At 36.7% G+C, this 23,134-nt stretch overlaps 1 protein-coding gene across 1 annotated transcript; it reads left to right on the top strand.

Annotated features, from left to right (window-relative positions):
- Positions 1–3,788: 3,788 nt before the first annotated feature.
- Positions 3,789–22,919, top strand: LOC133527970 (MFS-type transporter SLC18B1-like). The gene is made up of 10 exons (XM_061865194.1): positions 3,789–4,423; positions 6,515–6,684; positions 7,393–7,540; positions 9,159–9,345; positions 9,564–9,679; positions 14,712–14,905; positions 15,196–15,291; positions 15,699–15,867; positions 19,091–19,245; positions 19,666–22,919. The coding sequence occupies exons 1-10, from the start codon at positions 4,313–4,315 to the stop codon at positions 19,835–19,837; spliced, it is 1,518 nt and encodes a 505-aa protein (XP_061721178.1). The 5' UTR covers positions 3,789–4,312; the 3' UTR covers positions 19,838–22,919.
- Positions 22,920–23,134: the final 215 nt, after the last annotated feature.

Here is a 23,134-nt window from a genome sequence, read left to right as displayed (position 1 = left end):
GGGTACTCAATAGTCATTCATCATTCATACGAAGAATTCGCAATACAGGACGCAGAATATTAAAACTTGTCTCTTATGTCCCCGTTTTCTAAGAGCCAATGTTCAACATCGAAAATTGAAAATCGTTATCTGCCTCCCTATCGCTCTTGCATATTTGAACGACAGAGAGGCAGATAACGATTTTCGAGGTTAGCGGTAGGCTCTCTGATTGCGACTTATACTCACCACTCAAAACCGATCCGTATATGACCATTGTATGTAGGTATTCTATGAGTAGATATTCTATATCTACCTAGTTCATAGGGCCGGTACCGACGGACTGCAACTTATATGGGACCTGCACGCCGACGTTGCAGTTGGCGTGCAGTTCCCACGCAAATTGCAGTCGGGTTACAGTCCGTCTCCTCTGCATCGGCCCATAAGCGTACGGCTCGACAGATTGTAAGAGGCAGTAAGAGCCTGCAGAAATTCTAGGTATGCGTTGGGGGTTGTATAACTTCATGTTTCATGTTAGTAATATTTTTGTTATTAATATTTAAATAAATGAGATTTTACTCTAAGGAGCAAATGGAGGCCTCTCGCCGTCACCTTTCTTTCTCGCCGAGCTTTCTTTCGCCGCGGAATTCAATTGTTGCCAGAAAAGTGGGAGAAGATTGTAGCTTGTTTTGATTTTTAGTGGGTAACTACACTTTAAATCAAAGTGTGGCAATGTCAAATACAATGATGTTAGCCAAACCTGGGATAACTCGGGGCACTTATACTAAAGTGACGTAGCAAAATATTTTATCGACAATTAAATATATCGATGTTACTGCCAACATCTAAATGTTCTACAAAATAAATACATTTATACAAAATCGCTTTATCGCTGCTTCTTAAATTCTAAAAAGGTATTTTTTGGAAGAATTTATTTTATTTTTAAACCAGGTCAGTATTTCCACATTGGCACTAAATGTTTTATTCTGATCAATTTATATCGTTATTTACTATTTCTTAAACATTACTCCATCTTCATTTATTGCTAAAAATACATAAAAAGTGAAATTTACCTGAAGTCATTAAAAATACCATTAGGTACATAAACCATTTCGAGACAAACATTATTTATTTAGTAAAATATACCTAAAATCAGTTCTTTATCAAAACCATTTCAAGAATTTTCAATGAGCACATGTATTATTATATATCGACATATTTTTTTATCGATATCAAATCCCTAGAATGTGCCCCGAGTTATCACAGGTTTGATGATCGCGTACATTGAATATAAAATTTAATTGTGTGAAAGTTTAAATGTTATTAACAAAAGTGACATCGTTTGAGGAGTAATCGTGTGCGGGCCCCACCCGGTAGGCATATTATGTAGACTGGTACCATCCAAATGTCACCTTTAAGAGGGAAGTATAGCACGTGATCGTCCATACAAAAAGAGAAAATATTTAACCATTTCTAAATATTATCCATTCTCCATGATTGTTTAGTATGATTTAAAAGTATTAATATGTATGTTTATTAAGATAAAGAAAAATTAATGGTATATATGTACAATCACATAAAATTACTGCTTGTATTAAAATTAAAAATGAATCTAAATCAAAATATATATTGACATTGACACAATAAAAGACTAGGTTTACAACTTTTTCTTTTTTTTTAATTACAAACCAAAAACAAAATGTTTTTCGAAAAAGCGAAACCTATAAACCTAAATATATAATGCTGAAGCGATCGACATCAAAATCTAAGTATGTGTTGAGATTTAGTTAGTGGAAACCGTCTTCTCCCGAAATGGAATTTCATAGAAAAAGTACCGTTATTTCGTTAGAACCGCAAAGCTATTTTTCCCTCCCTTTCACGTTCATAATATGTAAACAACCGAATGTCACGTTAAATGAGGGATCATTTTCACTAGGTTAAAATAAGTACATAAACCCGAATATTTACTATAAAACATTGAAGTGGGCTTTATAAAGAAAAATATTGAAATAGATTTGAATAAGTATAACAGTCGTGCTAGTTGAAAATATTTCATTATTTCATTAAAAAATCTTACTTTTTTGGAGTTCCTTTTTATAATAAAAACCGGCCAAGAGCATAGAGTAATAAGTAGGCATAGGGTGCTCATTCCATACATCGATTTAATGTAATTAATGTAATTCAAGTATTTATAGATTTAAGCTTAATAAGTAGGTTTAGGTTATATTAAGAGTATAGTGGACGACCGCTTTACTATACAAACAAACGTAGTCCCCATTTTTCGATATTGATTTTTTTATCATTATAATAATTAGGAGCGCCAAACAAATTCCTTAAAAAAATTAAAAGCTTATAACTCTTATAATAATTGCAAAATCTAAAATAATCGACGACTCTTTCGTTCCAATACAAATCAAATTGCGTGAATATGTTTTATAACGTCAATATCCAGAGAGAAAAATGGGGACAACGTTCGTATGGCGAAGCGATCGACCTCTTTCGTCTTAAAATCTATTCATACGATTATTTACCATACCTCCCGTACAACTTGTTATTAATAAGTAAGGGCGGTCTTGCATGCAGACACTTTATTCATTTTTTTAATTTTTTTCAAATTTGGAAAGGGGGAGGGAATAATAACCTATTATTTCCGAAAATATTTAGGGTCTGTTTCACAAAGTCTGAGTAAAGTATTGGATAGTTAAATAACAAATAAATTAACTGCCTGATAAAACTTCCTGCAAAACTTAGCACTTTATCTACAGTTATTTAAATTTCGCAGTGGATTAGTACATACTGTAATGCTGTGTAATTTTTTTGTTAAAATAAAATAAAAATAAAATAAAATAAATTATTTGTCAGATAAGTGTGGCAAGTACCTTATTCAGGACTTTACTTGGAGATTGTGAAATACCAACTGTATCAAAACATAATTCGTTTTCATGAGCTAAGTATCCAAGGACTCCACATACCAAAATATATAATTCATCCCCACTTTACGTAATACTTAAAGTTTTTATTTTACCACTTTGTCAGCGTATTTGATTTACATATAGTACTAAATACACCTTTCTAGTACTAAGGGTCGGTGAGCTAAGCTGCAAATGGATATGTCGAAACTATAACCCTAAAAACGAAGTAAGTGCATTTCGAATAGTCCCATTTTGCTGTTGATATATCTTTGACGAGTTTGGCGGAGGGTTAAATCAGACGGTCACACGATACCATCTGAATTTACATTATTTTAGTGCTTGTATCTGGACTAAGTGGATACCATGTACTACATTAACTTCCCTTGTAGTCTTTCGATAAGTTTCGAGCCACGCGGCAATTGTGCAGTAGTACACGGTGTTTTTTTTTAACTCCGTTAACTTCGGGGTATGGCTAAGTATGTTTAAGGAAACTGGATGGCATAGTTAATGTTTTTTCTTCATATACTTAAAGTTGATGTAACACGGACATTATATTTAAATCCTTCAAATAATTGAAAAGAATGACATATCAGTGACATTTATAATATCAATCGTCCGAGATAATACTAGCGTTCAGTAGCAAATGTATAAACTCATACTAATGATCTGTACCCCTAGTGTAACTTTGATCGACATCATAACGTGACGAATGCGTTTGCGTTAAGTCTCATTTTGTATAGGATTTTGAGGTTCCAAAACGTCCCGCTTGGCGCGCTCTTTCGAAATCCAATACAAAATGAGACTAAACGCAAACGCGTACGTCACGTTTGGAAATCGAATTTATTTACACTAGGGGTACTGAGCTAAACACTAACGTGTAAATATGTAAGGCAGGTACATGTATATATACGTTCGCAGGGCCTTGTCAGATAAAAATAAATCTATGATTATCTAGTTAATTAGAATACCGGTTTCTTTGAGTATATTACTTAATTTAAGCTCAGGAAGATTTAACAGACTTAAAAAAAACGATTTATATTTATTTGTACAAACATCATCAAAAAATGCATCGAGATCCATTACTTAAAGAAAATATGAGCGCGTGATAGCAAACCCTAATGAAACGAATGTTTGGTGAGGCAGCTAATACGGGCAGAGTTCACCCGCGGGCGGTTATCACACCACCTCCTTATCCAGAACAGTCAGTGGCCTAGCCGCCTCCCAGATACATAAACGTCTCTTATTTATTAATTACGTTTTACAATTAACTTGCGGATACGAGAATTCTATTATTTAATAGTATTAAGACCCATTATGGAATCAATTTTCAAATACAGAAGTTCCATACTTTTAATAAGTCGTGTTTAGTCATTTTGATTCTAAGTACAAGTCTTTTATATTTTTTAATTTTTTTTATTTAAATAATGGGCTACGTTTTTTCTCGAAGGCAGTGGATGACGATAGTCGTTATTTCAATAGCAGACTTTTGTAATGCAATATGTGTAGCGCTGCAGGCGCCGTTCTACCCTCAAGAGGTCAGTATCTGCTTCACGTCAATAATTTTAGGAACCTGCATCTTCGGGCAGTTCCCTTCGGACTTTATGATTCACAGTGAAACGTCTTGTCAGTCAATTATAGACTAATTGAGTGTGATATACCTACTTGTGATAGTGACAAAATATTGTGAATGTGACTGAAATATTCAACCGCCTCACCTCATTTTGTGTTTTGTTTGTAATGTAGGATCAATCACTTTGGTTATGATGTGTACCTGTCTATACCCCAGGTTTTTACAACCCCCGACGTAAGAAGAGGGTTATTCATCCGTTTCTTTGCTCTTGAGGTTTTTTCATTTTTATTTTCATCGGTTATATGTTATGATTATAAAAATAACGGTAAAATTCATCCATTTTATTTATGTATTATTTGCTTAGTAAGCCCTTCACATTGAGTCACATTTCAAATAAATTTACTTGCACGACGCAACGCTAGGCGCATAATTTTCTAATCTAGAAAAAAATATATTTACACAGTATACTTATGTGAAGTGATTCCGTTTCTTTACTTGCGAGTGTAGATAGGCATACTCATGTTGAATCCGAGAATATTGGATTGTTGAATTCCTCGTATATTTGTTACAAAATGAAAAATGATTATCCTATTAATTTAAAGGAAAAAAGTCTAAATAATAAAAACATACTTGCAACAAAGTGTCCTAAACAACGGGATAGACATACAATATGATCAAGCCGCGTGTTTATTTTCCTTAGTAAGGTAAGAGAATAATCGGACAGAGAGACGGACATGACGAATCTATAAGGGTTCCGTTTTTTTGCCATTTGGCTACGGAACCCTAAAAACTGGTACAAGAGAAACACTTGTCGGGAATCCTCATGCTTTTTCTCTTGCCCCGAGCAAAATAAACGGCTTCTTTTTCCCCACATGACCTTATGTATTATATACATGTTTAACGACGGATAGCAACACACGTTTACATTTATTTTCTATAATGTTCCTTAATATTTAACTTATAATCATCCAAGTTAAATAAAAGTCAGTAAGTAAATAAACTAGAATGAATGATTGATAAAAAGTTCTACCGCTATTTGTGATGGTTCCTGACCAGTTATTGTGATTCGCTATGGTATGGTGGAAAGTTTGGCTGTCAGTATTTACCTCTCTAGTACTTTAACTAATTTGATCTTAAACAAAGCTGCATTAGCTAATAAACCACCACGCAGACTATAAAAGAGCCATAATCTACGAAACTGTACTTCTAACTCCTGAGCACGGAACAATCCATTCTACAACGCCTAGCCACAATAGCCATGACATACCATGCAGGCGCTATTAGATTGTTGTTGACTTGACATACTTAAGAGGAAATACCAGCTGAGCCCCTTCTCACATTTAAGAATTTTAGGTAAACATCTCCGTCGCGCAGATGGGGGCGGCTCTTAAAATTAGTGCGATAAGGACAACTGCACTGCTACGAAAAATCCTGCGTAAATATCACAGACATCAAGGTTTCGTTCTCGATATTTTTGCCAACCGTAACAAAATTTTGGGAATGGAATAATAAATAAATAATCTGCGTCTTACCGTTTTGATTTTTATGTTTATTGTTTCCGATTTTGTATACTAGGCGCTAGGCGTCTGTTTACGGTGCATTTATATGGCCCTTTTTAGCGCTTATTAAAGTAACCTTGTAAAAACAAGAATAGATATCAATAAAAGCAAAACGTACAGAGACAGGTACTGGTAATATTAACCTTATATAAAAAATACATATAGGGCCAAAATCTAGAGGAAAATGCCGAGAACGTTTCTTGGGAACCAGTGATATTTCCTTTTCCTCTTAAAATTGTACAATAAAAATTAATAAAAAACAAATATTTATGCGTTATCTCTTGGTTATAATGGTTACATACATAATTATAATGGTTCGACATTTAAATTTTCCTTGGGAATTTTAGCAATTAAAGTGTCAAAATATTGATTGATAATATCTAAGATGTAGCATCAACCCTATGGCGGATTCAACACTCAACAGCCTCCATTTACTAATGTACGTATCGAGTACACACGCCTCGCTACAATTTCATGAACACGGTTGTGTTGTGCAGGCCGAGAAGAAGCAATGCTCGGCAACGGAGTACGGGCTGGTGTTCGGCGTGTTCGAGCTGGTGGTGTTCCTAGTGAGCCCGCTGTACGGCTCGCACCTCAACCGCATCGGGCCCAAGCTGCTCTTCAATGGCGGCATCCTCACCACCGGCGCCTGCGCTATTCTATTCGGGTGAGCTCATTAAAGTCTCCATCTACAAAGTAACACCGGGCACGCGTCTTTACCCACATATTATAATCGTATATATTATAGCCCAGGGCACGCGTCTTTACCCACACTTTATAATTGTATATAATATAGCCCGGGGCACAAGATAATGTCAACAAACAAAACAAGTACTGACTACTAATTACTATCGAGCGACTCTTATTGAATAAGTAAATACATTGATAAAATAAATATTTTGATAATATATACATAAATATTACTAATTAACAGGAAGATCTTGTACATAAATAAACAGTTACTTATCTCGTGTTCGTTTGGAAACATCTATACTGATGTCCTCGGGGATATGTATGTTGAAATACAAGATCAACGAAAACGGGTCCCTGTGGGATGATCTCATGTGGCACTTTCAAAAACGTGATAGTTAATCTGTTAAGGTAAGGTGGGGTAAGACGAACATAGTTTATTTTTCTAGACAAACAGTATACCATGAGGATTCCATACAAGTGTTTGTCTTAACCCGGTGATAGTCTTACCCCACCTGACCTTGCCTAATACACGTAAATTGACCCGACTGATGGCGGTGGTTATGATACCGTCTCTATTACTTGCATGTTCCTCCGGAACGAAATCGGCGCCTTAGGCTTCAGTTGTACTGGGAAACAAAACAGCAAAAAAAAAAACAAACAGTAAGAGCAGCGTTGTTAACAGGATGCTGGACAAGGTAGAGGGCCACGGCGCGTTCATCACGCTGAGCTTCGTTATCCGCATGGTGGAAGCCATGGGCAACGCCGCCTTCCTCACGGCCTCGTTCGCCATCATCGCCAAGGAGTTTCCTAACAACGTCGCGATCATGTTTGTATGTCTGCTTATTTGCTTGTTCAACTTAACTGAGCTTATTTACTTATATATACCTACGAGTAGATGAATAAGATCTACTTGGTTGCCGGTTAACGCCGGTCACATTCTAAGTTGCGCTATTCCCAATATACAATGTAATTATTCGGAGACGTAATTAATGCATATCATTCTATTAAGTATACTAGACCAGTTACGGCAATGCGAATAGTAGTAGAGTTTGTGGATTAGTTCTTCGAGATATTGGTACGGTAGGCAGAAGCTTCGATATATTATTACACAGATTATAAGTTACCAACTAGTGCTATCGCTGTGTATACCTAATTTCGTAGTTTTGCTGTGTCTAGTTACACAATTATTACATTATATGTAGGGTACAGGTACACTTTTGGTACACAAGCTAAAACATCTACTTAACCAAAAAACTTTTTACTAGAACATAATATGTATATTAATGTACCTACCCTACCCATTCTACATAAAACCAAGTTATAAGTTATTTATTGGCTAGTTCAGTTAATCAGGTTTGACAAAGGTTAATATAATTTTCTGCTCTGCGTCTTACTTTGGGCCGTTTATAGCTGTGCGATGGACATTTCAGCGAGACAATTGATAGCATTGCTTATCTTATTGTCGAACCTCGTTAATTAATCACAGCTTGATACGAGTACATTGCCAGAACCGAATACGATAATAATGTGTATTGCGTATGATTTAATTACTCGTAGTTACAATGTGATTGCTACGAGTATGTGCGTTTGATAATTAAGTTGCTTCACGTGGCGCGCCCCTTGTTAGCTCTTCCATATCTATAACTACGAGTAATAATATAATATCCTTTTAAGAGGAAAGGGGACGGCCGCTTCTCCATACAAACGTAGTTACCATTTTCCTCTCTGGATATTCACATTATGAAACATATTTTTACACAATTTGATGTATATTAATTAACCATAGCTATGCCTCTACGTGTGACTTTTTTTCTATTTTTTGATTATTGTAAAAATTAGGAGCGAATAACATGTTCCATGCAAATTTTTAAATGCACATAACTCTTATAATAATAAAAAAATCGAAGAAAATCAAACGTGGGGGCATAGCTGTGGTTGATATGAAAAAAACTGTGTCAAAATATTTTCAATAATGGTAATGTCCAGAGAGGAAAATGAAGACTACGTTTGTATGAAAAGGCGATTTTGCTAGGGTCCTGCGCTTTTGTCTTAACGGGACTAGACAAAAATAATAGAGACACCAAAATAAGGTATGTTTGATGTACCTACCTACCTAACAAAATCATAACGTTACCTATCAATGAAAAGGCCATAGTTCACTTTATTATAATATTCTGGTTTAACTGACTTCAAAAAAGAAGGAAGATACGAGTACCAATCTCACCGTTGATTTGGATGTTTGTTACTTCAGGATTCCGTCATGTGTGAACCGATTTGAACAATTCTTTTTTTGTTCAAAAGTATGTATCTACCTAGTTCCAAATTGTCAAATTCAGTTCTGATGATGAGATCGATGGGGAATTGTGGACTCGCCTTACACCTTTCAGGCATTAGTGTCATTTTGTGAAGTGGGTACGGCTGGAGCTTATTTGAGTTTTGCCCTTGCAGGCGTCGTTAGAAACGTTCTTCGGGCTGGGGCTGATCGTGGGCCCGGCACTGGGCGGCGCGCTGTACGCGTTGGGCGGGTACACGCTGCCGTTCGCGGTGCTGGGCTCAGCGCTATTCTGCGCCGCCATCATGAGCTGCGTGGCGCTACCAAGGGGCAACGATGACGAGGACCTGCGCCCCGCCGGCCGTAAGTGTATCAACATATTTGCTATCCTTTTAACTTCCAATTCTCTTATACTTTTTTTTAAGAGGTCGGACAATTTTAACGATCTAGGGTCGTTTTCGGACAGGCTATCTGGTCGTGGCAATCTAGTAAGTTACTTGAGGATAATAAAAGTACTTGTATTGTTAATTGTACTGTATTTTGTTACCATTTTGATTATTGGTGCCGTTGTTGATGTACAGCGAGCATCTTCACGCTGCTGCGAGTCCCTGGCGTGTTGCTAGCTGCCGTGAGCATCATGTGCACCAGCATGAGCATCGGCTTCCTGCAGGCCACACTTGAGCCACACTTGCGTCAGGTACGTGTGCCCATATCCCTATAAGGCCGGCTGTAGACGTCCGGTGTTTTCACGACCGACTACGTCCAGTTTCGTATATGTCCAGAAAATTGTCCGGCGAAAACATGTCTACAACCGGCCTAAGGCCTTTGTCTCAAGTAGACGCTGTACACGTACAGAGCCTCGTGGAGTGGGAAGACAGCACATGTCGCTGTATGTAGCGAACGGCATACATAAGTACATAGGTATATCAACCATGACATGAGCTACTACAAGTAAGCTACATTATTTGATCATGTAATGTTTTCATCTATCCACTGGGTTAAGGAGCCATTTGAGAGTTTAGCTAAAGGCGAATTTAAAAACGTTATGGCTTTTGGACGGAACTTAATCAAAATGATGTGTGCGGTTAGGTAGTTTTGTACATACGTATTATATAGTATACTATGTATTTTATATTATAACTATATATGACTATTTACATATTTGTTTCATTTAATATCCCATTTATATAGTGTAGGTTATAGGACTTATAGGTTTACCTATCTTTTAGGAAATTAAATATTTTCTTTTATGCCGTTTAGCACTATTTTAATGTCTACCGTTCTCCAAGTCTTCCTCAATTGCTCAAAGGTTAACTGGAAGAGATCCCTGAAAGGGATAAGTTCGTCTTTGTACAAATGATGTGTGTTCTTTCCTGTTTTATGTTTCTTTTTATACAATAAAGTGTTTTACTGCTACTACTACTACTAGATTTTGTTTAATTTTATTTAAATACCAGATACAAAGTATAGGTATATTGTCTATGTGTATACTTTTAACAAAACATTTACCATGTAATATAATAATTAAATCCTATGTCGAATTTAGAACTCAGGCCGTCTTATTGTCCGGTTACACATCACAGTGCAAGGTCGTCACTTCAGGAGTCCCACAGGGATCTCATTTGGGGCCTCTCCTTTTTGTGTTATATATTAATGATATAACTACATTAGGCACTCTACGCAATGATGCTAATTTCTTTTAAATTAATAAATATGTTTCAGATTGTGATTTACTACAAGAGGATTTATCTAACTTAGGGAGATACTGTACTGATAATAATCTATTTCTGAACAATGAAAAGTATAACTTTTTCTAGGAAAAACAAAAATATTTATCATAATTACACTATTTCCGATAAAGTATTAAATAGGGTAACGCAAATTCGAGATCTAGGTGTAATAATGATTGAGAACGTAGTTGCTAAATCGTTCAAGCAATTAGGTTTTATCCTACGAGCCGGTAAACCATTTAAAAACTCTTTTAGTTATATAACTCTTTCTAACAGCTATGTAAGAAGTCGTCTTGAATTCGCGTATGCTGTTTGGAAACCATTTCATGTTGTCCATATTGACCGAATCGAAAGGCTTCAATAGAAGTTTGTAAAAACATTAGATTTTAGAACTGGACAAACTACGTTGATTACCCCTCCTCATTGCAATACCATAAAATTCAGTCTCTTAATGACCGCCGTGACTGCGTAGACTCGGTTTTACTTTATAAAATCTTAAACTCTAAATTGCAGATTCCCTCACTACTTTATAAAATAAATATTAAAGTCCTTCGTGCGCGTCAGCGTAAATGTCGCCAAAAGGAATTATTTGCTGTCCCATTTAGCAGAACTTATTAGGTATGCACGAAATATGTTTATAAGGCGTGCTTGTAGACTTTATAGTGAATACGTAAATCTTTCTAATATTGATGTTTTTCATTGTAATATAGTATTTTTAAAGAAAGCATTTGTTTGTGAAAAAAATAGTTAGGTATTTATTTTATATAATTAACTATAATACCTATATAAAATGCATACCTAGATAGTGAATAACACAATAGTGTATGGGTAAATATAATTACTACAATTATGTAGTAATTAACTCTGCAGGTATATATTTAAGCTTAGAATTTTTTGATAATATTTTATTAATGATACAAATACTAAACTCAGATGTTCTGTAGCAAAACATAGTCTTTAAAATCTAGCACTCTCATATTTAATTATAGAAACCGTAGGTCTAACTTTAAAATGCAATATTTAATTGTGACGCATATTGTAAATGACCGTTTGTTTCTTAATAAAAGAAGAAAATACATGTTTAACAAAAAAATAATTTTTGGTACAAGCTTTTATCGCTGACTGTACTTTTCTTTCCACGAGCAACTAATACTCATCGAGACAATTCTAAAAACCCCAAACACAATTGGGTTACGTTGATTTATCACAGAGTTCCTATGGCCACCTCCTGCCTCCATTATCAGATCATCTTAATGGTACCATAATATTGCATTGTCATCAGACTTACATGTGTATGCAAATTTTCAGATTCATCGGAAACCGTGATTTGGGTCAAATTTAATTTGCAAGATTTGATTACAGACCGACACACAGACAACGGGACAGGCCGGACAGGTGAAACTAAATAAAAGCTTGTAAAAAAGAAGTAATTAGTGACGCAGTGCATAGTGCCATCCAGTTCCACTGTCAGAACCGGGTTACCGTCATCTAGCATAATATTCGCATGACATGTATCACAGAAACACTTTGTCGAATGATAATGTGGCATAAAGGTATACTTGGCATTACTATTAATACGCATAGGTACTATGTATTTTTTTTTTGCAACATATTATTTAGCAGAATATTATTTTTGCCTACTTTCATTTAGCATAATTTTATGTGTACCATAATAATCCTATAGCATACTCCTATTATGACATAACTTTTTTTTCCATTAGCAAAAAATGTGGGTTAGGTTTGACTAGAACTGTGACCTCCTAAAGAAACGAACGGCTGCCAGAAAAGTAGGATAGGTCAGGTGAAAACTGTGACCTACAGCAACGAACGGCTCTCAGAAAAGTAAGTTAGGTTAGGTTACAACTGTGACAACCTAAACGAACGACTGCCAGAAAAGTAGGTTAGGAAAGAGGATAATATTATGATTACTACCTAAGTATGTAATATAAATATATAATAATAATAAAAATAGCAGGACAGCTTGTGGTGAGCTGTTACTCCCTGTAACGACGCCACGGACCCGAGTACTCCAGAGGGTCGGTCAGGGTCTCCGTCTCCGGTGAGTCTTCTTCGGTCGGAGTGGATCCCAAGGGGACCCGCAGGACTCTCAACTCTGGCTTGCCTTCATTGGCCGGCCAGAGTAGAGTCGTTACAGCTATATGCTCTAGGGGTGGATTTGAAACTTGCATAAGACGTGAGTTGCCACAGTGGCTGTTATCACTCAGCTACTGGGTAGAAAGCGACATACACTTCTTGTCACCCCTGAGCGGCTCACACCGGTGTTGCTCCTGATCGACTTTACGACAGCAGTTTCAGGAGCCCATCTAGTCAGCGGCAAGTCACCGCCTGCCTCGATAACTACTGAAATGTTGATATGGCAGGTGCCCGGACGTCTTTGCAATAACCCAGTGTCATAGTCCACCCAAACTTCAATCCATAGACACTTTTTCTACAATAGTCCCAATGCCTGCTGAGATCGGTTCATGGGTGCCTATTGTTGCGCCTCTGAATTTCAGCAGGCGTTCTACGTGACATTAAAGCTCTCCAAGGGGGCTCTACGAGTAGGATTTATATCCCCACGCAAGCCTATCAAAAGACCGGGATTCATAGGCCCGTGAAATCCAAGGAGATACAAAATAATTCAGGCAAAGGCCTCCTCTCATGCGTAAGAGGACTTGGGCGTTAGTCCCCACGCTGGCCCAATACAGGTTGTGGACTTCACATACACTTTTAAATTTCGTCGCGGATGTATATTTTATTATACAAAAAATACAATATTGTAAGTAAGCACTTTAATCTAATTTTTCGCCAAACTGTGAAGCAGTTTGTTGGCGGTGCGCTTTAAAATAATCTTAATACTAAGTAGGTACACTAAAAATCGAGTAAGAAGTTAAGTAGCATTATGAGCATAGGAACATACTTATAGTCAGGTCATATTTATGAAAAAATGTACAGCACTATAAAATACAGGCAATTGACCAATATTGAGACAGCTCGCCTTGTCTATTATAGTTATTTTCAGTGTAATGTCATATGGTATTCAGGTTTGGGGCAAATCAGCTGACATACAGACTATATTTGTCTAGCGCGTGAATCATTAAAGAAATAAATCTTATCTTATCTTATTAGTAAGAGAACTTTTCAAAGAAATTAATATTATAACTGTAGCTTCCCAATACCTCTAAGATAGTATTATTTATGTTGTTAAGACTCCACTAAGAATTATGATGTCCATAACGAATTAACGACCATAACTATAACACTAGAAATAAAAATAAGCTGTCCATCAGAAAGTTTATTTTTATTTCTATGATATGATTATAGTTATTTAGAAAATACAAAAGTCATTCGTTGGGCAATGCATTCACTTTTATAACTCGTTGAAATAAGGTCTACGTACGGCCACCCAACCAGTATGTATTTGTTCACGGATGTATGTAAAAAGCGGTGATGGCCTAGTGAATATCACGTCCGACTTTCAATCCGGAGGTCTCGGGTTCAAATCCTGCTCGTACCAATGAGTTTTAGGAACTTATGTACCTACGGAATATCTGTTGATATTTACCACTAGCCCTTCGGTGAAGAAAAACATCGTGAGGAATATAAATAAAACAACACTTAATATCATTATTACTTTTATTTGAAAACCAGAGGACCCAACCGATTTATTAACTGTTTTTATTTTTCATATTATTTCATATTAAAACTACACACTGCAATTCCATAATGTCACTAAATTCGATTATTATCGAATATTATCATCAACAGTACCTATGCCGAAATATGGTTAGAAAAATCTGCGAAGTGATTGTATCCGTAATAATAAAGGATACTCTGTGAAAGTTAATTTTGCCAATCGACATTTATTTCAAGTTACATTATGCAATACAAAAATATATTAATGAAAAACTTATAACAACGTTCTGAGACATATTAGTTAACCGTCAGAACCACTCAAAAATTGATCGTCTACGAGTATTTTGCCCATGATGTTTCCAGTTTAATTTCTCACCCATGATCCTGGGGCTGATGTTCGTGATCAACGGCGGTGTGTACGCGGTGTCGGCGCCGGCGTGGGGCTGGCTGTGCGATCGGCCCTCCATCAAGCCCAAGTACATCACGGTGCTGGGCTGCGCCTTCATCGCCGCCGCCTTCCTGCTCATCGGACCTGCACCCTTCATTTACGATCAGACGTAAATATACCCTTTTAAGACTATACTAACTGTTAAAGTATAAGAGACTATAAAAGCCGACTTTTTTCAATAAAACTATACCATAACGTCGCCTTTTAGACTATCACGTCAGTGCGATGTTTACCCCGCAACCGCGTATTTGGCTAAATCGAATTTTATATGAAATGCTTAATGCACCTTGGTTAAAGGACTGCTGAAAAATACCCAATCACGAAAAGCCTCTTTTGGGTATATGTTTATTAAGGGTTCTATTATATGAACCTGAATAATCGGAATATTTGTACTTACAGGTTGCTGTGGGTAACAGTGTTAGGCTTAGTACTACACGGATTAGGCATGGGGAGTCAACTGGTAGCATCCTTCGCAGACGCACTCGGTACTGCCATGTAAGTAATTTGGTAACGACACGGGATCCATTTTATAATACTACAAGTTATAGTTTTATAAGTCTAGAGCGGCAACACTTAGTCAGAAGCCCCCTCGTTACTGGCGGCGTAAGTCAAACACATGAATGTTGCCGTTTTAGGTACACCTAACAGTACAGTTCGTGTCTTCCACGATGACGCGCAGATTTGTCAAATCTTGCCTTTAATAATACGAGTCAAAGAACGCGTCTTCATGAATGACACGATCTATAAATTTGTAATTTTAGGAAATGGGACATTGGGACTCAAACATTACCATTAGCGTAGTTTATTACAATAGTATTTTGCACTACGTAAATTAATAATAAAAAAATATGCCTATGAGAATAATCTAGTAATAATAAGGAATACCTTTGCTTGTATTTCAGTGCCAGTGGGCTGCCAAATTCTATTGAGACGTATGGACTGGTTTCCGGAATGTGGACGTCCACCTTTGCGCTGGGAGCATTCATAGGTCCTACGGTGTCCGGTCTCCTGTTCGATTCCGTTGGCTTTAAAAGTTCTACGATGTTTGTTTTCATAATGAATCTGATAGTGGTGAGTTCGTGAATTGATTTACTTCTACTTAATAATCAATTAATTTGCGTTTCCGCCATAGTATAGTATTATTGTTAACATACTCGAAATGAGAAGTGTATGAACGAGTCAAGCACGATAATTTGCTTAATAAATTACATGGAATAGGTATACGCGGTGAACCTCACAACTAGTTCAAGTCAAGTCCTATTTGAAGAACAGAATCCAATTACTTGAACTTGAACTTTATGATAAACAAATAATACCTTTGAGAAAATATATTCTGAAACTAAATACATACATTAAGTACATGTTAAATTCCGCAGGGCAGTGTCCTCGGTTATATATTATTTTGACCTGTCAAAGATAATAAACTCCGTCATTAACAATGTTTTTTTTATATAATTGCTTAGTATTCTCAAGTCAAAATAATGAGGAAGTAAGTCTCAAGTGGTTAGATGACCATAATTTACTATTAAATCTAAAAAAGACTAACCTAATCCAGTGTAGACCCCATCAAAGATACTCAATAGAAATAAGTGTAATGCATATTTAAATAATACTTTCCAACAAATTAGTAATTGCATAGGTATAAAAATTTACGAAAGTATAGATTGGAAATTTCACATTGAAAAAAAAATACAAAACTTTTTTGATTTATTTTAGTATAAAAAAGCACAGATTTTAAAACAGCCGCTGCTACAATATTATGCATTTATCCAAACATGTCTCCAATATGGAACAATTTTGTGGGGCAATTACAAACGTCAGAAAATAATAAACGTTTTGGTAACAAAACCGATGTATGGAGTGAGCACTCTATGCTTACTTATTTCTCTAATGTAAGACCAGCCGGCCTAGCCAAGGTGACTATCACAATCCCTTCGACAACGAATCGCTTTGTGTCTCTCTATCATTCTTCTATATTAGTGCGACAGTGACATTTGCGTTTCGATCGCTACGGGGCGTAAGCGATTTGCACGTTGGATACGCGGCCTGGAGATCAACATGAGAGCAATAAGGATTCTCTTCTAGTACGAAATACTTACCTAAGGGACTGCCGGACTGCAGGTGCAGATTAAATTCTCACTAAAATTTTAACGGCCTAGTTATTAGTTATTGATAAAGATTCTATGTCACACTTAATATCTATTTCATAACTACCTATATTTCATACCCTTGACACTTGACTCGGTCCCCATAAATACATTGCCATCTTTAAGGCTTTGTAGCAAAAGAGTTAACTTAATAAACGGGTGTCATCGATTCTTTACGAGATTTATTCACGAGAACTGACGCCGACTCTTCAACTTGTATGATTTAAAAGCAACTGATAAATAAAAGGTGATACGCTGGAATTTGAAGATCGAACTGTTTTCCTGGGATTCACTTTAGACTCAAAACTGCAATTGCATGCACATATAGCCATTCTAGCCGACAAACTTAGTTCAGCAGCCTATGCAGTGAGGAGAATCAGACAGCTAACAAACGTAGAGACGGCCAGGCTAGTATACAACTTTAGTTACTTCCATAGTGTTATGTCGTATGGAATTCTGGTGTGGGGAAAAGCGGCAGACATTCAGACAATATTTGTACTGCAAAAGCGAGCTGTACGTTCCATCTATGGACTGGGCGCTCGAGTGTCCCTAAGAGAGAAATTTAAAGATGCAAGCATTCTTACCGTTGCATCTCAATACATACTTGAGAATATTATATAAGTTCGGAAAAACATCAACGAATTCAAGCTTAATAGTGATATCCATTACTTTAACACTAGAAAGAAACATAAACTTGCTGTGCCCGCCCACCGCCTCCGCAGGGTTAGTACGTCTTTCGTCGGGAACTGTACACGTTTTTATAACAAAGTTCCCACTGATATAGTGAATTTGTCTCTTAACAAATTTAAGTCACAGGTTAAGAGCTGTTTGTTAAGTAAGGCGTACAATAAATGATAAGGATGCCTTTAAGCCAGTAGCTTGATCTTGATAGTATGATAAAAATGACAGTAATAGTGTTATCGTTTTTTTTTTCTGTGAAATAACCATACTAGTGTCCAGTAGAACTGACACAAGCGACCATCATGTTCTCGCTTGATTGTATTGTTTTAGTTAATTTTGGTTTTGGACACTTAGAGACCTTATACACCGCTAAGATTTTATTTTATTTCAAAATTTAATTTTATTTTAAATTTCATTATAATTTAAATTTCATTTTATTTTAATACCTATTTTAATGATTCGGACACTTAGAGACCTGTACATCTCTAAGTCAATTTAAACTTAAGTTTGTAATTTAGTTTTATAGGTAGGCATACTCCTTACAAATATTATGTAATTGCGTTTATGTGGCGCTATGCCGTCTTTAATGTAACATACAAGCACAAATGTTGTATCTCACAATTCTTTTATTATATTTATATTAATACAACCCGGCAGCTTGAACATGTCATGCTCGCTTAAAAGTATTTCCTTACGGTGGCGTCGTTGATCGGGTCGCCACTTTCCCGAATGAAGGTTGACAGAGGCGATAGCTGAGATATGCGGCATACTCGTGAACGGGTGCTGTTTGTGGAGACCGGTCTGTTTAAGCTTACACGGGCTACATGTTATGTTATAAGTATGTAATTTTAATTTTGAGTGACAATAACGTGAGATACTTAATTCGGTTCTTGTCTGATTAATTTTTTTGTCTTTTAATTATTTATATAAGAATTCAAGCCTTGGAGACCCTCTACATCTCTAAGGATAATTTAATTTTTTTTTATCTCTGACACTTAGAGACTTATACATCTCTAAAGAATTTTAGTATTTGTTGGTTTAATTTTTTATCATAGTTTTTTATGTGTAATTTGACATTTAGAGACAGTATACATCTCTAATAAAGTATATATTATTTCAGCGATTCCATATTTGTAATTGTTTTTTGTAATTTTGATCGTTTGTAAAAATGGACATGTAAAATTGCCCCTGTGGCCTATTTGCTGAATAAATGTTTGATATTTGATTTAAAAATGCATTGGTATAGCGAGCTATTAAATGGGATGGACACATTATGAATGGCATTCATTCATAAAGTGGCCATGGATACAGCCCTGTAGCTGGGTGTACTGTTTACTCGTACTTACCAAGTTTCACGTCAATCCAACCAGTGGTTAAAAATAGACTTGCAAGTCTTAAATAGGTAACGTATGTATTTCATACATTAACTATGAAAGCTTGTAAACAATGACTTTGGTCGCTTGCAGATGTTAATGGTTGTGGTGTTCCTGTGGACGTCGGACCGGGCGTCGAAGCTGGACGTATCGGTGTCGGCCGGCGACCTGCTGCAGATCGACGGCACGCTCGACGGCAGCGTGCTCATCGGTGACGAGTACCCGCCCGCCACTCAGCGCGCCAAGAGGTTACACTTCACTTTTATCCTGGAGACAACTTATGGGACAAGGTTGCGTAGGAAGACTGGGCCATATTGTATCAAAATTCAGCTTCACGGTGGCGCATCATCCTTAGAACTTTCATCATACAAATTATATGAAAATCGGAAACGAAATATTTAGACCGAATTGCGTTGGTACAAAATTAAATAACCAATGGCCCACCTGTACGATTTTGTGAGGAAGACCACATATACACACAGGAGTTCATAGGTACAAGTTTCTTGTTTATTTGTGTTTTAAGTAATACTTAGTCACACTACTATATATAAATTATTAACTGAAATAGATGTTGAAAGTTGTTCTATTGATAAATTCTCGGGCCGCTTCAGGCTCTTCCATGGATCGCCAAATAAGAAACATTGTTCAATAATGATTGGTAATTGCAGCCATCGGCGAGGCATCAGCGTGGAGCAGTCTCGCCCGCCAGCCATGAACAGCCTGATCGCGTGCTCGAGCTACAAGAACCGCCGCTCGCCCTGGAGCCAGCGCACGCTGCGCTACCGCCCCTCCTACGGCAGCCTGGACGCGCGCTTCCGTGGCGCCATGTCTGTCGTCTGACAAGTCCTGAGGGTCTAGCCAAGTGACAGTCGTTTATATTAAACGCCCATCGAAATTTAAATAATGTATGTAAAATAATGCGGTGTTTTTTTCCGCATCTGTGTCACACCGATGCATTTGCCTTTTCATTTGCGTTTGTCGATAAACTATTGTCATCTTGGCTACGGCATCTGATCAAACGACTGACCTCAAATCATGATACCGGAGTCTGTTTTTGACAGCAAAGCTTAAGTCTTGCTTAAACTTATCGAGTCAGATAATATAACTAAGTATTGTAGGATTTGTAGGTATTATCTGAAACGATATAATATGTATTATCGACATACAACCCACAGTGCCTTTAAAATTATCCGATCTTATATCGAACATCGCAGACATTTACGGTTGTACCCTACTTTATTTATACGGGTTGATTTTGTTATGTGTGACCATATTCTGGGGGGTGAATATGTAAATCATACTGAACAACTTTTACTGTGGAGTCAACCCCGAAATCGCGAAAAAAAATCTGTCATCATTCACATACTGTTCACCGACTTTTTTTGCGTTTTCGGGGTTGGGTCCATAGTAAAAGATTTTCTGTATGATATTCACCCCTAATAAGAGTTTGGTCAGCTACAACCGCCACAAAATCACTCTGGATACTGGATACATACTGCTCATAGGTCATACTGAATACTATATATCTACTATCGGACCCGGAATTGACTTTGGGGTCGATCTTAAAGTAAAGGTCGTGTCATAGACCTATATATTCACCCCGAAAAGTATGGATAATGGCAAATAAACATGCTGCATAGTCCGATACCGAGACTGATCTTAGAGCCTACCCCAAAAACCGAAATTCGCAAATTGCGGGGTACATTCTCTTTTACTCCAATGAAGGAATAATAAGAGTGACAGAGAAAGATGCCCGCAATTTAGATTTTCGCGGTTAAAGGCCTGATATAGGCTGCATAATATTGAAGCTCCGGACGAACTACGTTTTGTACGGCGAGCAGAGCTCTTCTTATGTTCTTCAATGTAATGTTAAGTTATAAGTACCTATACCCCTGAGTTGAAATTTAGGCCAACCGCCTTTAAGACACGCTTTATATTTTATTGATTTTGATGCTAACTATTTCTTTTCTTCGATAAATAACTAGTTTAACACAGAAATATTCTAAAATAAAAATAATGAAATGAAATTATAAACGTTATTTCAGGCATATAAAATTGACGCTGCCTGTAATTCTTATAGAGGCAAGAGCCGAGAACGATAGCCTTTTACCATGAAAACGGATGAAAATTAATCGGCGGCATATGAAAATTTTTATTCCATGGAAAATCAGCAAAAACGCCCAGTTTTTCTTGGAAAACGTGTTGGTAGCTCACTTCAATGAACTGGCGAATATGTGCCTACTTCGATGTTAAAACTGTAAGCCACCATTTTGAAAATTGTACTTTTACTGTTTTGATAAGAAAAAATCTAATTTATAAGTTTTGTTTTTTCCCTCGCAAGTGTGTTGAAAAACGTCGTATGAAACGCGTGTGCATTGGTCATTACACACATCGGCTTTCTTATTGCGCGCTCGCTTACAGCTCGCGCGCACTATATCGCCTCGTGTTTGATAACTAACTTAGCACACTTGTATCATAATGTACTATTACGAGATGACTTAATCTATAAATTACTTTTGGTGTGATAAAACCTCTTTGAATTAACATTTGAAACCTAATAGTTGGTTTAAAAAAAATGTATTATTCGACCAAATTAAGAAGACTCCGCTTCCATGCGTATTATTAGCAATCAGTTACCATCTTAACTCAGTCGGATAATATAATGAAAAAGCACGAGTGTTATAATATAATGCAAAAGCACGCGTGTTTAATATCTAAGATTATGAGCCAAAAATCAGTGGAATAAAAAACGTTTTGAGCAAGTGTGTTGAAACTAATGTTGTGACAAGTCACCTGGTATTCTTAAGCCCCCTCCAAACTATGTGGTATGTTATGTGCGAGAATCACGGCCCGACTTCGTGGACAGAACATATCGCGACTTTCATTTATGACTCCAGGCTCGTACAACTTCTCAGCGATTTCGCAAATTGGCTCGTGACAAGATGGCGGAAAAGCATCAGCTGATCGAGTTTAACAGTGAGTTATCTACGGCATCATATATGTCGTACCTATTTTTCAATTTTTTTGTAAAAAAAACCGGTATAAAACTAACTGGAGTCAGACCAAGATAAGTTGACAGACGATTTTGACAGCCCAGACACTGCAAGTGTTGTTTTAAATATCAAACTTCTATGAAATTATAACGTTTACTTAGCACTTGCACAGATTGGGCTATCAAAGTCGTTGCCAACTTAGCTTGGTATGATTCTAGGCGCGTGACTAATCTGCAAAATCGACGCCACACTGACGTAAGCGGCTTCGCGCCGTGATTCGCGCATGAGCGTGGAGGGTCCTTTTTGATACTGTATTTCACCTAAATCGCCAATTACATCCACCCTTCCCGTTTTCAGGCCCGAGACCAGTCCCGATTTCGGGCCTGATAATCGTTTTCCGTTTCATGGAATATCAGCACATCGTTAACAGTATTAGGAATATAAGTTACCAAAAATGTACAATTTATTATATTTTTTCATATGAATTTTTTTATGTTTCAACTATTGTAAACGATGTCCTGATATTTGGTGAAACGGAAAAATACCCTTTCTCGGACCTGATATCAGGCCTGATAAAGTGTGGATGTAATTGGCGTTTTAGTACGATTCCATTTCATTTCTGAAATTTAATCTAGGGGCCTACCGCAAAAACCGAAGTTCGCAAATTGCTGGGATTTTTCCTCTTTTACTCTCACTAAGATGTAATAAGAGTGACAGAGAAAAATGCCCGCAATTTGCGCACTTTGATTTTCGCGGTTATAGCCCAAGCACTATACCTCAATACTTAAATATGAAATGAAATGCCCTAAGGCAGTTCGGATACGTACTTACATGCCTATTATTTCATACCTCCGAATAAATATGAAATTTATTTCGGTTTGTTGTATGGTTGTAATTATTTATAAATAAATATTGAAGCATAAAACGCATATTTTCATTTTGTATTCATTTTATACATATTTATCTTAAATACGCTGTTGGTACTGTTGGCAGTTATTAAGAAGTCGCACATTGTTAAAAGTTAAATTATGCAATGATTGAAAATAAAGGAAGACAACAAGATCGAAACATTTATCTTTAAACACCATAAGTTTAACCAATCTTTGTGATCATTCTGATGGATATGTGCATAATTGACGACCAG

The sequence above is a fragment of the Cydia pomonella genome, chromosome 1, assembly GCF_033807575.1.
Source record: "Cydia pomonella isolate Wapato2018A chromosome 1, ilCydPomo1, whole genome shotgun sequence".
NCBI lineage: Eukaryota > Metazoa > Arthropoda > Insecta > Lepidoptera > Tortricidae > Cydia > Cydia pomonella.
This window is presented reverse-complemented; position numbering and strand designations above follow the sequence as displayed.